This window comes from Penaeus monodon, chromosome 26 (genome assembly GCF_015228065.2).
Source record: "Penaeus monodon isolate SGIC_2016 chromosome 26, NSTDA_Pmon_1, whole genome shotgun sequence".
Classification (NCBI taxonomy): Eukaryota; Metazoa; Arthropoda; class Malacostraca; order Decapoda; family Penaeidae; genus Penaeus; species Penaeus monodon.
In genome coordinates, this window is record NC_051411.1 from 33,725,382 (window position 1) to 33,738,031 (window position 12,650).

Below are 12,650 nucleotides of genomic sequence, written 5' to 3' on the forward strand. Positions count from 1 at the left end.
TATAGTTAGTATTACACTCATTCATCATTATTCGCATATTAATACAAAATATTTTATGATGATTAGTATTAGCCACATATCATTTCTTCATTATGATAAGCATTATCTTAAATAGTGATTATCATTAGCACTGTATTAATCATAATTCCGTCACTACAAGTAATAACACAATATTATTATCAGTTATAAACCATAGTAACATTTATGATGTATGCTTTACATTACAGGCAACATAAATCGTTTTGTTCAGTCAAAATTATTTTTATATCAGGGAGTTAGGGGAATTACAGTATTTATCTACAATATGTCAATAACAAATACTTCAAGACTTTTATTTACGTTACAGTAAAGATACATATTCAAAATTTAATGATTTAAGAAAAATGCTGCAAGTCATACAATATGTTAACCATTTTTCTGTATCTCTGTATCCAATACTTTTTCTAAAAAAAAAAAAATCTTAATAAAATAAATAAATAAAAATAAAAATCTTTTTTCGGATAAGCCCAACGACACTGCTCCTCTGCGTTCCGTTGGCGCGGCAGTAAATGTTCAATAAATAATGCATGTCCCCCCCCCCAACGCTAGATATCTGAATGTAATACTTCCTAAAACATTTACATTTCCTTCCTGGTGGCGGAAAAAGGCACTGTAACCTCCCCATTATGTAATCCCCTCCCTTTCCAAGGCCGCCACTCAAGTTGCTAAAGGGTAAACCGTCCATTTCAACTCTTGTATCTGAACCACATGAAGACGCGATTAGGGATGTCTATTCCAGTTACAAGAGGCCCAGTATGGCAGTTCAAAGATTAGCAACGGTGAAAGGGAACTTCTAAATAGAGGGAAATGAACAGTATATCAGTGATAAGTGAGTAATGCACTTAGGGCTTTGCAACTTAATGGCGGATGCCTACAATCTGGCTTTGTATTTATGTACCATTCCTGGGACTGAGTCAGCTCAACGTCACTTTCAAGTTGTTTTGCTTAATGCGCTAGAATTTAATTGGTTATAAGTAAGACGGATTAGATTTTTTTTGTGTGTGTGTGTGTGTAATGCGACAGAGAATAGTTTTTGTTTATTTAAAGTAAATTGTTCCTTTTAACTATGACGTAACCAGTAATTACTTTGCACTTTAAAACCTACAACGTAAAAGATAATGACATTTTTACAACATCTCAACAGTGTCCAATACATACAGTATGCAAATATATTCTTAAGTAATGCATACTAATTTTATATCTTCCGTGGTTCCTCTAACACTCTTCTTTGGTGTTTATGTAAGTTGACTTTGAAGCAAAGTGGTATTTTAAACATAATTACGGTGCCCGTGATTGGCAGAGAAAGGAAGTACAGACTTTTTTTTTTTGCTTATTATAATCATTATCATCTTCACCATCACCATTACCATTACCATTACCATTACCATTACCATTACCATCACCATCACCATCACTATCACTATCACTATCACTATCACTATCACTATCACTATCACTATCACCATCACCATCACCATCACCATCAAATCAACATCGTCATCATTTGTAGACAAGGTATGAATGAGAACGAATATCTTCACAATACAAGAGATGTATTTGACCGGTTTCGAATGCGTCTTCGTCAGAAATACATACAACAGAGAAATTACATAGAAGATATATATCAGGCGTGAGCTGACAAAATACCTGACTGTGACCTCCTATTCGTTGCTCGTAGGATTGTTGCTGTGACCTTGGATAATCTGAACCTGCCCGATGCCGTGTTGACATTACTCTCCGTCGCGATGTATGCTGCTTCCATAATTTTTCTTTTTAGTTTTAGTCCTTCATGGACTATTTCTGCGTCCTTCCAGTTTGGTAGATGTCCAGCTTCATCTACATGTACCACCATGGCATTGGAAGTCCTGTGGTGACGGATGTCAGCTCGATGTTCGCTGATCCTGGTGCTGAAACCACGGCCTGTTTCCCCAAAGTATGCTGTATCGCAACCGCTGCAGGGTATGCGATATACAACACTACAAGGGTTGCTTTCGGGCTGCTTTCTGTCACGTATTAAGTCATGTATCTTTTCCCCGGATGTGCTGGCGATTCTCACTGTTTTGCCGAAGTATCTGCTGATCGCCTGGGAAATGTTACATGACGGTAAAATGAGACAATTATTAGAAGAGGGTGCGGGGTCTGCTCTTACAAGTATGCTCTCCGCCTTCTTTCTGAGGTTTAACAGGAAGCCTCTGGGATACTTATGTTTCATGAAAGAACTAATTATATAGGCAAACTTATCCTCGAGAAATTCAGGGCTGCAGATCCTCAGTGCTCTGAGGAAGAAGCCAATCACAACACCAGATTTCGTTTTGTTGCTGTGGGCGGAGTAGTAATGGATATAATCATCTTTATTTGTTGGCCTACGTTTCTCTGTATACAGGAAGCCAACAAATAAAGATGATCATACCTTGTCTACATTTGTCAATATGAATACGGTTCATCATCATCATTATTACTATTATTATCATACTTTCTTTTTCAAATATTCAACTTCAGTCACTTACTAGAATATTGAATATTCTTTCAACTGGGGGACGCAGATCTCATCAACGAATTTTAGCAACCATACGAAAATTTGTTATCTGATATCTGTTTTCTAATGTTTCTATCTTCTAGGCCCTTCCGTTTAAATTGGTACACACTAGCCTTTAACAGACACGACAGGGGGCACGGATGAAAATAAGATCATGTCCTATATAGGAGGACAGATGACCGAAGAAAAAATAAACTTATTTGCATATACAAGACTAAATAAGGAAATGTAATTAAATTCGCCAAGTACAGGAGATGATATTAGACCTTAACATCATCGATCTTCAATTAATCCTTTTGACCTTCAGTCGATCTTCAATCAATCCACCAATCAATCCTCTCGACCTTCAATCGATCTTCAATTAATCCTTAATCCTTTTAGTTCATCCTTTATCCTTAACCCACGTTCTAATCCACGTTTCCATGCTCTGTCTTCTTCTCCCAAGTTGGAGATTCTATCGCCATTACCAGTACTATGATACAAATAAACGCAAATCGGTATACAGGAATGACAGTCCTAAAAGATTTCGACCTTGAATGACCCAATAAGGGAGAGAGAACTCATCTTCGCCCTTCCAGATGTTTCAGAGTTACTTGGAGACGAGGAAAATGAGGAATGAGAAGGAAGAATAGAAGACGGTGCTGAGTAATGGTACTATTATAAACATTCGAAACAAAAAATGGCGATGATAAACGGGTGTACTTCATCTTGACACCTGAAAGACCTGTTTCTTTCGGTACCCAGAGCATAATCTCCGTCTCCATAGTTTATTTTTTATGTTTTTATTTTATTTTTTTATTTTTATTTTATTTTTTGTTAGGGGAAGGAGTAAATTATACTTGACTTCAGTTCAGTATTTATTGATGCCTAGAAGTTATGTGGTCCCTTTTCCAGCATGTGTGTGTGTGAGGGGGAGGGGTGTGGGTCCGTGTATGTTTATGCACGCGTGTGTATGTGTGTGTGCGTGTATGTAGGTGTGTGAGTGTGTGTGAGTACGCGCGTACGTGATATACACACGCACATTATCTTTTCAACTAAGGAAAACCCGTTTCTGTTATATCACCTGACCTTCCAGTCTTATTTTTAACACTGGTTGACGATGCAATATAGGTTGCCAAATGTGTAGCGCCGATTTTTTTTCTTCTTCTTTTTTCATTTATCTTTTCTATACTCTTCCCCCTCCTGTTCTTTTTTTTTTTACGTTTTCTATTTTTTTCTGCCTCCCTCTCTCTCTCTCTCTTTCTCTATTTCTGTTTCTCTCTCTCTCTCTCTCTCTCTCTTCTTTCTCACCCCCTCTCGTCTCTCCTCTCTTTCCAATCTTTTTCATGACAGATATGAAACATCCATCATTTTTAAAGTGGTAAAAATAAGGAAAATACATATGTAAATACATAAATATAAATTTCGTTTACATTCTTTATTTATGCTCATGATTATATTTTTTATCTTTCCTTTTGTAATGATTTATGGGAAACATATCTCTTCTTTACACAGTAAAAAAGTGAAGAAACCTACAGAGTCTAATGTGGAATGTAGATGTGCAATACATCCGTTGTTGAGTGATGATAAAATCGTGCGAGAGTATAAAAAACAGTAATGCCAGTGACAAATCAGACAAATGGAGATTTGTATGGAGTCCTTCGAAGTGATTTTTTTTAGTTGTCCTTAGCTACTTCTCCATCTGCTATTGCTCTTTATCGTATATAATTTTTTTCCAGTACTACTTTAATCTTGTATATTTTTCTTTGTCTCGTCTCCTCGATGTGTTCCTCTCAGGTCCTCCAACTCCATGTTCTTCTTCTCTGCCTCTCCATTTCCCTTTCGAAGGTTTTGATTCTCCTTCGAAAGCTCCTTATGCTTCGTCTCCTCCTCTTGACCCTTCTGCGTCTTCTGCTTCTCCCTCTGAGTGTCTGTCTGCGCGTGCCTCCCGTCTACCCATGGTGGATGAACATCCCTCTCCCGTGGGGCATCTGGACGAAGGACCCGCTCACTTTGGTGTCGGCGAGGGAGACGGCGTCCTTCGTCGGGGCCCTGTCGGCGTCGGGGTTTTCGAAGCCGAAGAAGTCGCTGCCCTGTATCTTGAGCATGAACTTGAAGGCGGAAGGAAGGATCTTCTCGGCGCGGTCCAACCTCTGCAGCTCCTTCTCGGACACGGTCCGGCCCTCGGCCTTGGCCAGGGCGAATAGGATTTTGCGGGTCACAGGCATGAACGCCGTCAGGACCTCGAAGATGTTCTGCGAGTCGAAGGGGTCGTCCTGAGAGCGAGTCATCTTGGCGGTCAGCTCCTTCATGGTCTTGGCAACTTCGGGCAGGATGTCGATGGTCGCCGCCACCACACTCTCATCCTTGCCCAGGCCCGTCGGCCTCGCCGGCTGCAGCACGCCCAGGGCCTCGTACCTCTGGGCCGAGGCGGCGCACGCGCACGTCGCACAGGCTAGGAGGATCTGCGGGGAGCGAGGATTGCGTTACAGGATTCGCTCGAAAATCCTAATATGTAGGAATCAAGTGGAATATAACAAAGCCAGATGTTGAGCACGAAGGAAATTCGAACTTTGTATCATCAAGTACTTAAAGGCCTGCAGGTTGAATATTAGATAACTATGATTTACAAACGACGATGACAGTCATAAGTTCATAAAGTAAAAATAATAAGAGTCATAACCGACAATATTGACAGAACAGGAATATCTTCCATACCTAAAACTAATAAAAGGAATAACCATACAAACATTAACGATAAATAGAACACTCAAAAGCGAATTACAAAAGCAGTAGAACCCCTTTAGATCCTACAGAATAAACGGTAAAAAAAGAAACAGCAAAAACAAGATGCACTCACCCGGAGGTACATCTTAGCAAAAGAAATATGAGACGAATGAAGACGAAGGCAGTCGACGGGTGGCTTATATAGAGTTCGTTCTGCCCCCGAACAGTTGCCAGCGGGACCAGGGAGCACTTGCAGGATCGGTTTTACCTGAAGGTTAGAGGTTTGCGGAAGTACAAGGTGCTGCCTATGGGAAGGGGAGAGCGATGTAGGGGGGGGGGGGGTATGATTCTTTCTCTCTCCATGTGTGTGGGATTTATAATGCTTGCTTTGTCTCTTTCTTTCTCTGTCCATCTCTCTCTATATATGTGTGTGTGTGTGTGAAATATTTCTTTCTCCCATCTCCTTTTTTCTTTGACTGTTAACTTACTCATGATTATCTATTTCCCTGTCACTGTTTTTACCATTTCTCACTCTCACTCCCTCTCTCTCTCTGTTTCTGTATTCTTTCTCTCTTGCTCTGTATGTCTGCCTATCTCTCACTCTATCCATATCCCCCCTGTACCTCCCCTCCTCCCTATCTCCCTTTAGTTAAAATAAAATAAAAATAAAAATAAACGAACTTCATTTCGCTGAAAAAAAGATGCGAAGAAACCATAACTCTAACCTTCAGTAATTTCCTGCACGCAGAAACACCCGCTCCCCCGGCCCCTGCCAACATTGCCCCCCTTCCATACCCCGACCGGACCAGGAGACCATATATAAGGGAAGCACTCGCTCCCCAGCTACACACAACCTTCGACCCCGCTCTACGACGTCGCTCAACCACAGCTGCAACATGATCTTTAAGGTTGGCCTACACGGAATCTCCCATCTTTCTGCGCATATGTTTTCTGTAATATACATGTGTGTGTGTGTGTGTACACATGTATATACACATATAAAATATATATGTACACATGTATATATATGTATATGTGTATATACATGTACATGTATATACATATATTTCTATATGTATATGTATACATATGAATACATATGTACATATATATACATATTCATGCATATATGCACAAAATATTATATATACATATATATTCATGCCCTGTCACTGACCTGCCATGACCTTTTTCCATGCCACCACAGGTCCTCTTGGTCGCAGCCGCCGTGCTGTCTCGGCCGGGTGTCTCCGTAGAGATACCAAGCCTTGGGCGTCCTGCAGCCACAGACTTCTCGCGATCTGGGCGACTACGAGAACATAGTCGCAGCCACCATCGACGTGTTGCCAGAAATCTTTAAGGTCTTCAGCAAGGTCACGGAGGCCCAGGGCAAGGCTAATGAACCCCAGATCATCCATCGCTTCATGTTGGACTTCATGCCTATCACACGGAAGGTCATGGAGGCCACGGAGAAGGCGGAGGGCACCAAGATCCCGGAGGACATGTACCACCGCTTCAACGCCGCCGAGAGGGTCATGCCGCACGTGGTCACCTTCATGAATCAGTTCATGGGCATGGACTTCTTCGGACTCTCCACCACCACGAGGAGGCCCACGGAAAGTCTGTAGTGAAGCCATTCGCTCGCCTTCGTATGAGGTCTGTAGCAGTTCCCTTATGCACTGCCATTGCCCCTTTCTTTCCTCTTTCCCTTGTGTTTGTTACGTTTCCAATCACATTTGTGTTCATACCCAAACAGTTTATGTTAAAACTGTCTGTCCGAGCTTTATGAAACTGTATACTATACAAGTAAAATATATAAATATAACATTGTAAGCTCTATCATTACTTTGCACTCCAATTCCATGATGAAAATATAAATCATATGAATACAAGAACATCAAGCTAAGTGACGAAGGCAATATATATAAGATATGTTCTGAATGTTTTGTCCTTCCCGAGAAACAATTATTGTCAGAGAAATTTTGGTTGTTTTCTCAAGTCATGTTCCTCTTCCGTCTGCTATACATAACCACATTCTAACATTTCTTCAGTATATATCTGCGAGCTCCCAATGAAGGGGGCTCTCAAATTACGCCTATATAAACCTAAAAATACTTGGAGCTCCCTAAGGACCCAACGCCACCGTATACACATATAAAATTTCATAGATTGAAAGAGATATGCACAGGCTGACAGTTAGATATACAGAGACCGGGGTAAAGGGGCAGAGATGTGGAAACGAAGAGAAATAGCAAGTTTGATATATTCAGATAAAAATTCAAATCAGATGATAGGAAAATAGTGAGAAACAGAGAGAGCAAATGTAAGTAAATGGAAACCAGTGGCATTCAAGCTGAAGGCCGTGGGCTGCATCCCACGTGGGCCAAGGATATCTACTAAATCCAAATAGACTTTGAGATAAGAGGGAAGTAAAGACGTCAAAAAAGCTTCCGATCCTAGTTGCTGCTGCGTAATAGAGCAGAATAATTATCTTTAAAGTCTTAGAGTGTCTTTTTCAGGTTTTAAGTACAAGTAACGAATTCTCCTTTTACAAAGATTTTCCTTTCCAAGTTCATTCCCTGAAAAAAACAACAACATGGATTTAAAAAATAACAAAGAATAGACGAAAACAAATTACTTTAATCTCAAGCACCTTCGTCACTCTACACACTTCCACTCTTCCTTACCTACTCGCGATGACTCCGCAGAGGCACCACTACTATTGGTGCCTCTCCCTTGGGCATGGCTCCCTTCCCCCTCCGGCTAACTTCGGCCGTGCCTTGAGTATCACGTCAGCGTCGTTGCTTCAAACCTCCTATGCATTAACTATTATCTTCTCTGTCTAATGCACCCCCACCGTCATTCATCAATTCCAGAAAATATTATATGCCTTTAAAGTAAATGCTCGTCTGTATAAAACACCACTCCCTCTCTTTTTATCCTTCAATTTATCAATCTTCTACTCCTCCCCTTCTACTTCTTTCAGTTGAAGAATATAGGTAATAACAAGATGACTTCGAACTTATACATAGTTTATTCACATCTATACACACATGTAATGAGGTAAGGGAACATATTACTTATCACAGAATGTTGATAGCATTGTGCAAATGAATGTTAAAGGAACATTAACATAGAATAGGCCTACATCAGACCAACGGAAATTTTATAATGCCCTTAAATTGACTTTTCTTCTGTAACTACATTCTCTTCTTACCCCGTACCCTATTATTCTCGTTTTCTTCTTTACTTCCCATTGTCTCATCTCGCTGAAGTTTTCTTCTCGTCCTCCAACTCCCTGTCTTGTGCTTTTTTTTTCTCTCTCTCTGTCTCTTCCATCGGAGATTGACGATGTTCTCTCTCTCTCTCTCTCTCTCTCTCTCTCTCTCTCTCTCTCTCTCTCTCTCTCTCTCTCTCTCTCTCTTCTCTCCTCCTACTCCTGTGCCTTCGTTTGCCTCCCGTCTACCCATGGTGGATGAACATCCCTCTCCCGTGGGGCATCTGGACGAAGGACCCGCTCACTTTGGTGTCGGCGAGGGCGACGGTGTTGTCCGCCGGGGTCCTCTCGGCGTCGGGGTTTTCGATACCGAAGAGCTCACCCCCGTGCATCTTCAGCATGAACTTGAAGGCGGAGGGAAACATCTTCTCGGCGCGGTCCAGCCTCTGCAGCTCCTCCTCGGACACAGTCCGCCCCTCGGCCTTAGCCACGGCGAACAGGATCCTGCGGGTCACGGGCATGAACGCCATCAGGATCTCCAACATGTTCTGCGAGTCGAAGGGGTCGTCCTGAGAGCGAGCCATCCTGCTGGCCAGCTCCCTCAGGGTCTTGGCAATGTCGGGCAGGATTTCGATGGTCGCCGTCACCATCTTCTCGTGCTTGCCCAGGCCCGTCGGCCTCGCCGGCTGCAGCACGCCCAGGGCCTCGTACCTCTGGGCCGAGGCGGCGCACGCGCACGTCGCACAGGCTAGGAGGATCTGCGGGGAGCGAGGATTGCATTACAGGATTCACTCGGAAATCCTAACATGTAGGAATCAAGTGGAAGAGAACAAAGCCAGATGTTGGGCGCGAAAGAAATTCTAACTTTGCAGAATGAAACACTTAAAAGCCTGCAGGTTGAGTTTTGTTTACAGACTAGGTTGAATACGATGACAATAACAATGATCAGCATAGAAATATTAGAAACTTAACATATATATATGCTACGTTGACGACGACGTTGATGATAATGATAGCCAAGATAACAATATTCATAATAAGAGTAGCAATGATGGTAAGTACATTACAAAAAAAAAAAAAAAAAAAAAATAGCAGTCACAATAATAACAATAATAATATAGTCAGAAGAACAAGAATTTTTCCTAACCCTAAAAATAACAACGGTATATTATAAACTACTATAACTATAAATGCAACACTTAGGGGACTAAAGCGAATGACAAAAGCAATAGTACCCCCTTTGTTCATACAGAGCAAAAGACAACAAAAACACAAGAAACTGCAGTGAAAGAAGATGCACTCACCCGGAGATACATCTTAGCAACAGAGATATGAGACGAATGAAGACAAGCAGTCGACGGGTGGCTTATATAGAGTTCGTTCTGCCCCCGAACAGTTGCCAGCGGGACCTGGGAGCACTTGCAGGATCGGTTTTGCCTGAAGGTTAGAGCTTTGCGGAAGTACAAGGTGCTGCCTATGGGAAGGGGAGAACGAGGTGGGGGAGGGGGGGATATGATCCTTTCTCTCTCCATATCTCTCTCTTTGTCTGTCTCTTGCTGTCTTGGTCTGTATGTCTGCCTGTCGCTCTCACTCTATGCACATCTATCTGTGCCTCTTCCCCTGCCTACCTTCCTTTAGTTCAGAGATAAGCCAAGTAGTTCAGTCACAACAACAACAACAAAAAATGATAATAATAAAAAAAGACGCCATATCTTTAATCCACAGTAACTTCCCCCCTTCCCTTGCCAACAATGCCCCTCCCCCTCCCATACCCCGACCGGACCAGGAGACCATATATAAGGGAAGCACTCGCTCCCCAGCTACACACAACCTTCGACCCCGCTCTACGACGTCGCTCAACCACACGCTGCAACATGGTCTTTAAGGTTGGACTACACGGAATCTCCCAACTTTCTGCATATGTGTTTGCAGGCACGCACTCACACTTACATGTGTGGGCGTGTTAGGGTGTCCGTATATCGGGTTTATAATAGCTTGTACTATATATATACATATATATATATATATATATATATATATATATATATATATATATATATATATATACATGTATAATATAAATATATAATATAAATATATAATATTAACATATAATATATATATATATATATATATATATATATATATATATATATATATATATATATATATATATATATATATATATATGATATACTGGGGGTGCAAAAGTAGGTGTACAGTACCATCAATGTTATAATACTTAAGTGAAAGCATCAGCACATTATGCTCTGGGTCAATGCCTGAGCGATTTCCAATGTATTCTCTGGCGTTCTCGCAGTTATTGGTCGACCACTCTTAGCCGCGTTGTGGATCCTCCCTGTCCGCTCAAATTTGTCACGTAGTCAGTCACTCGCGAGCCTTGTTGGTGTAGGTGTGGCAAAGGTTTCCCTCCACTGCTCTCTCACGTTTCCTGTTCTCTGTTTTCCAGTATTGCTTTCAATTCCATTTGCGATCCTCGTCCGTCAAATTACCAGCCATGGTTAAATTACCACTTTTAACTGCTAAACATCTATTTTTATCAAAACGATTAAATGTTATAATACAAGCATTACTAAAGTTATTAAAAAAACACTTATGATAAATGGCACTGATTTCTTTTAATGAGGCTAATTTGACATGTTAATGATTTAAATTAAGTATTTCTTAGATATTGCTCTCATACTTACTGTATACCTAATCTTGTACACCCTGTATATATATAATATATATATAATGTATGTATAATATTCGTATATATAATATATATACATTACATATATAATTTATATATTACATATATCCATCATATATGTGTGTGTGTGTGTATGTATGTATACATATATGTACATATACATACGTCTTCCATGCCCTCCATAGGTCCTCTTGGTCGCAGCCGCCGTGCTCTGCCTCGGCCGGGCGTCCCCACAGAGGTACCAAGCCGTGGGCGTCCTGCAGCCACAGACTTCTCGCGATCTGGGCAACTACGAGAACATAGTCGCAGCCACCATCGACGTGCTGCCAGAAATCGTTAAGGTCTTCAGCAAGGTCACGCAGGCCCGGGGTAGGGCCAGTGAACCCCAGATCATCCAACGCCTCATGATGGACTTCATGCCCATCACACGCAAGGTCATGGAGGCCACGGAGAAGGCGGAGGGCACCAAGATCCCAGAGGACACGTACCAGGGCTTCAACGCCGCCGAGAGGGTCATGCCGCACGTGGTCACCTTCATGGATCAGCTCAGGGACATGGACTTCTTCGGACTCTCCACCACCACGAGGAGGCCCACGGAACGTCTGTAGTGAAGCCATTCGCTCGCCTTCGTATGAGCTCTGTAGCAGTTCCTTTGTGCAACGTCATTATCCCGTCTTTCTCCTATGAGGATTCTCATCTTAAAACTGTCAGTCCAACCTTTATGAAACTGTACACTATACAAGCAAAATATATAAACATAACACCATAAACTCATTACTCATGTATCATTACTTTGCACCCTGACTCCATGATGAAAACATAAATTATATAAAATGCAAAAACATCAAGCTAAGTGACGAAGGAAGTATAAATAGGAGATGATGTGAACGGAATTGATCGCATTTTCTGACGTATGTTTTGTCCTTCCCGAGAAACAATTATTGTCACAGAAATATTTGTTTTTCTCAAGCCATGTCAAAACAAAGAGTTCCAAATATCACCTTTCCCTCTCTTACATGAGCACATTAACATTTCCTCAGTATAAATCTGAGTCTCCCAATGGAGAGGACTCTCAAATCACGTCTATATATACCTAAAAATACTTGGAGCTCTATAAGGACCTAATCCTGGGCCCCCTGAATTCAAACTTCACTGTGATAGCAGCCAAATTAATAAAATACAGGCCCGGGGGCCTCTCTTTTTTTTTTTTTTTTTTTTTTAATTTTCTCCCAGCTTTTTGCCCAATCTCTCTCTCTCTCTCCTCTCTCTCTCTCTCTCTCTCTCTCTCTCTCTCTACGAACCTACCCATACTTACATATCTGCCCATCTATTTATCCATCTACGACTATGTTAGTTTGCATAAAATATGTAGAACTACAATTTGAATGACAATGAAAGACTGACAGATATAGGCAGTTTTTAAAAGGGGTCAGTGGATC

At 41.4% G+C, this 12,650-nt stretch overlaps 4 protein-coding genes across 4 annotated transcripts; 2 read left to right on the forward strand and 2 right to left on the reverse strand.

The window, feature by feature from the left end:
- Window positions 1-3,977: 3,977 nt before the first annotated feature.
- On the reverse strand, window positions 3,978-5,438 carry LOC119589757. The gene is made up of 2 exons (XM_037938330.1): window positions 5,415-5,438; window positions 3,978-5,019 (listed from the first exon to the last, which is right to left on the reverse strand). Exons 1-2 carry the CDS (start codon window positions 5,424-5,426, stop codon window positions 4,507-4,509), a joined length of 525 nt encoding a protein of 174 aa, XP_037794258.1. The 5' UTR covers window positions 5,427-5,438; the 3' UTR covers window positions 3,978-4,506.
- A 739-nt stretch (window positions 5,439-6,177) lies between these two features.
- Window positions 6,178-7,111, forward strand: LOC119590097. The gene is given in 3 exon segments (XM_037938862.1): window positions 6,178-6,189; window positions 6,489-6,511; window positions 6,513-7,111. Coding segments are annotated over 3 exon segments (432 nt in total). The 3' UTR covers window positions 6,910-7,111.
- Window positions 7,112-8,707: 1,596 nt separating this feature from the next.
- LOC119590098 lies at window positions 8,708-9,491 on the reverse strand. Its single transcript, XM_037938863.1, has one exon. The coding sequence runs from the start codon at window positions 9,146-9,148 to the stop codon at window positions 8,744-8,746; it is 405 nt and encodes a 134-aa protein (XP_037794791.1). The 5' UTR covers window positions 9,149-9,491; the 3' UTR covers window positions 8,708-8,743.
- Window positions 9,492-10,327: 836 nt separating this feature from the next.
- LOC119590096 lies at window positions 10,328-11,986 on the forward strand. Its single transcript, XM_037938861.1, has 2 exons — window positions 10,328-10,384; window positions 11,397-11,986. Exons 1-2 carry the CDS (start codon window positions 10,373-10,375, stop codon window positions 11,817-11,819), a joined length of 435 nt encoding a protein of 144 aa, XP_037794789.1. The 5' UTR covers window positions 10,328-10,372; the 3' UTR covers window positions 11,820-11,986.
- Window positions 11,987-12,650: the final 664 nt, after the last annotated feature.

Excerpts from the sequence above, each read along its gene's own strand:
- LOC119590098 (XM_037938863.1), bottom strand. The coding sequence starts at position 9,148 with ATGGTGACGGCGACCATCGAAATCCTGCCCGACATTGCCAAGACCCTG.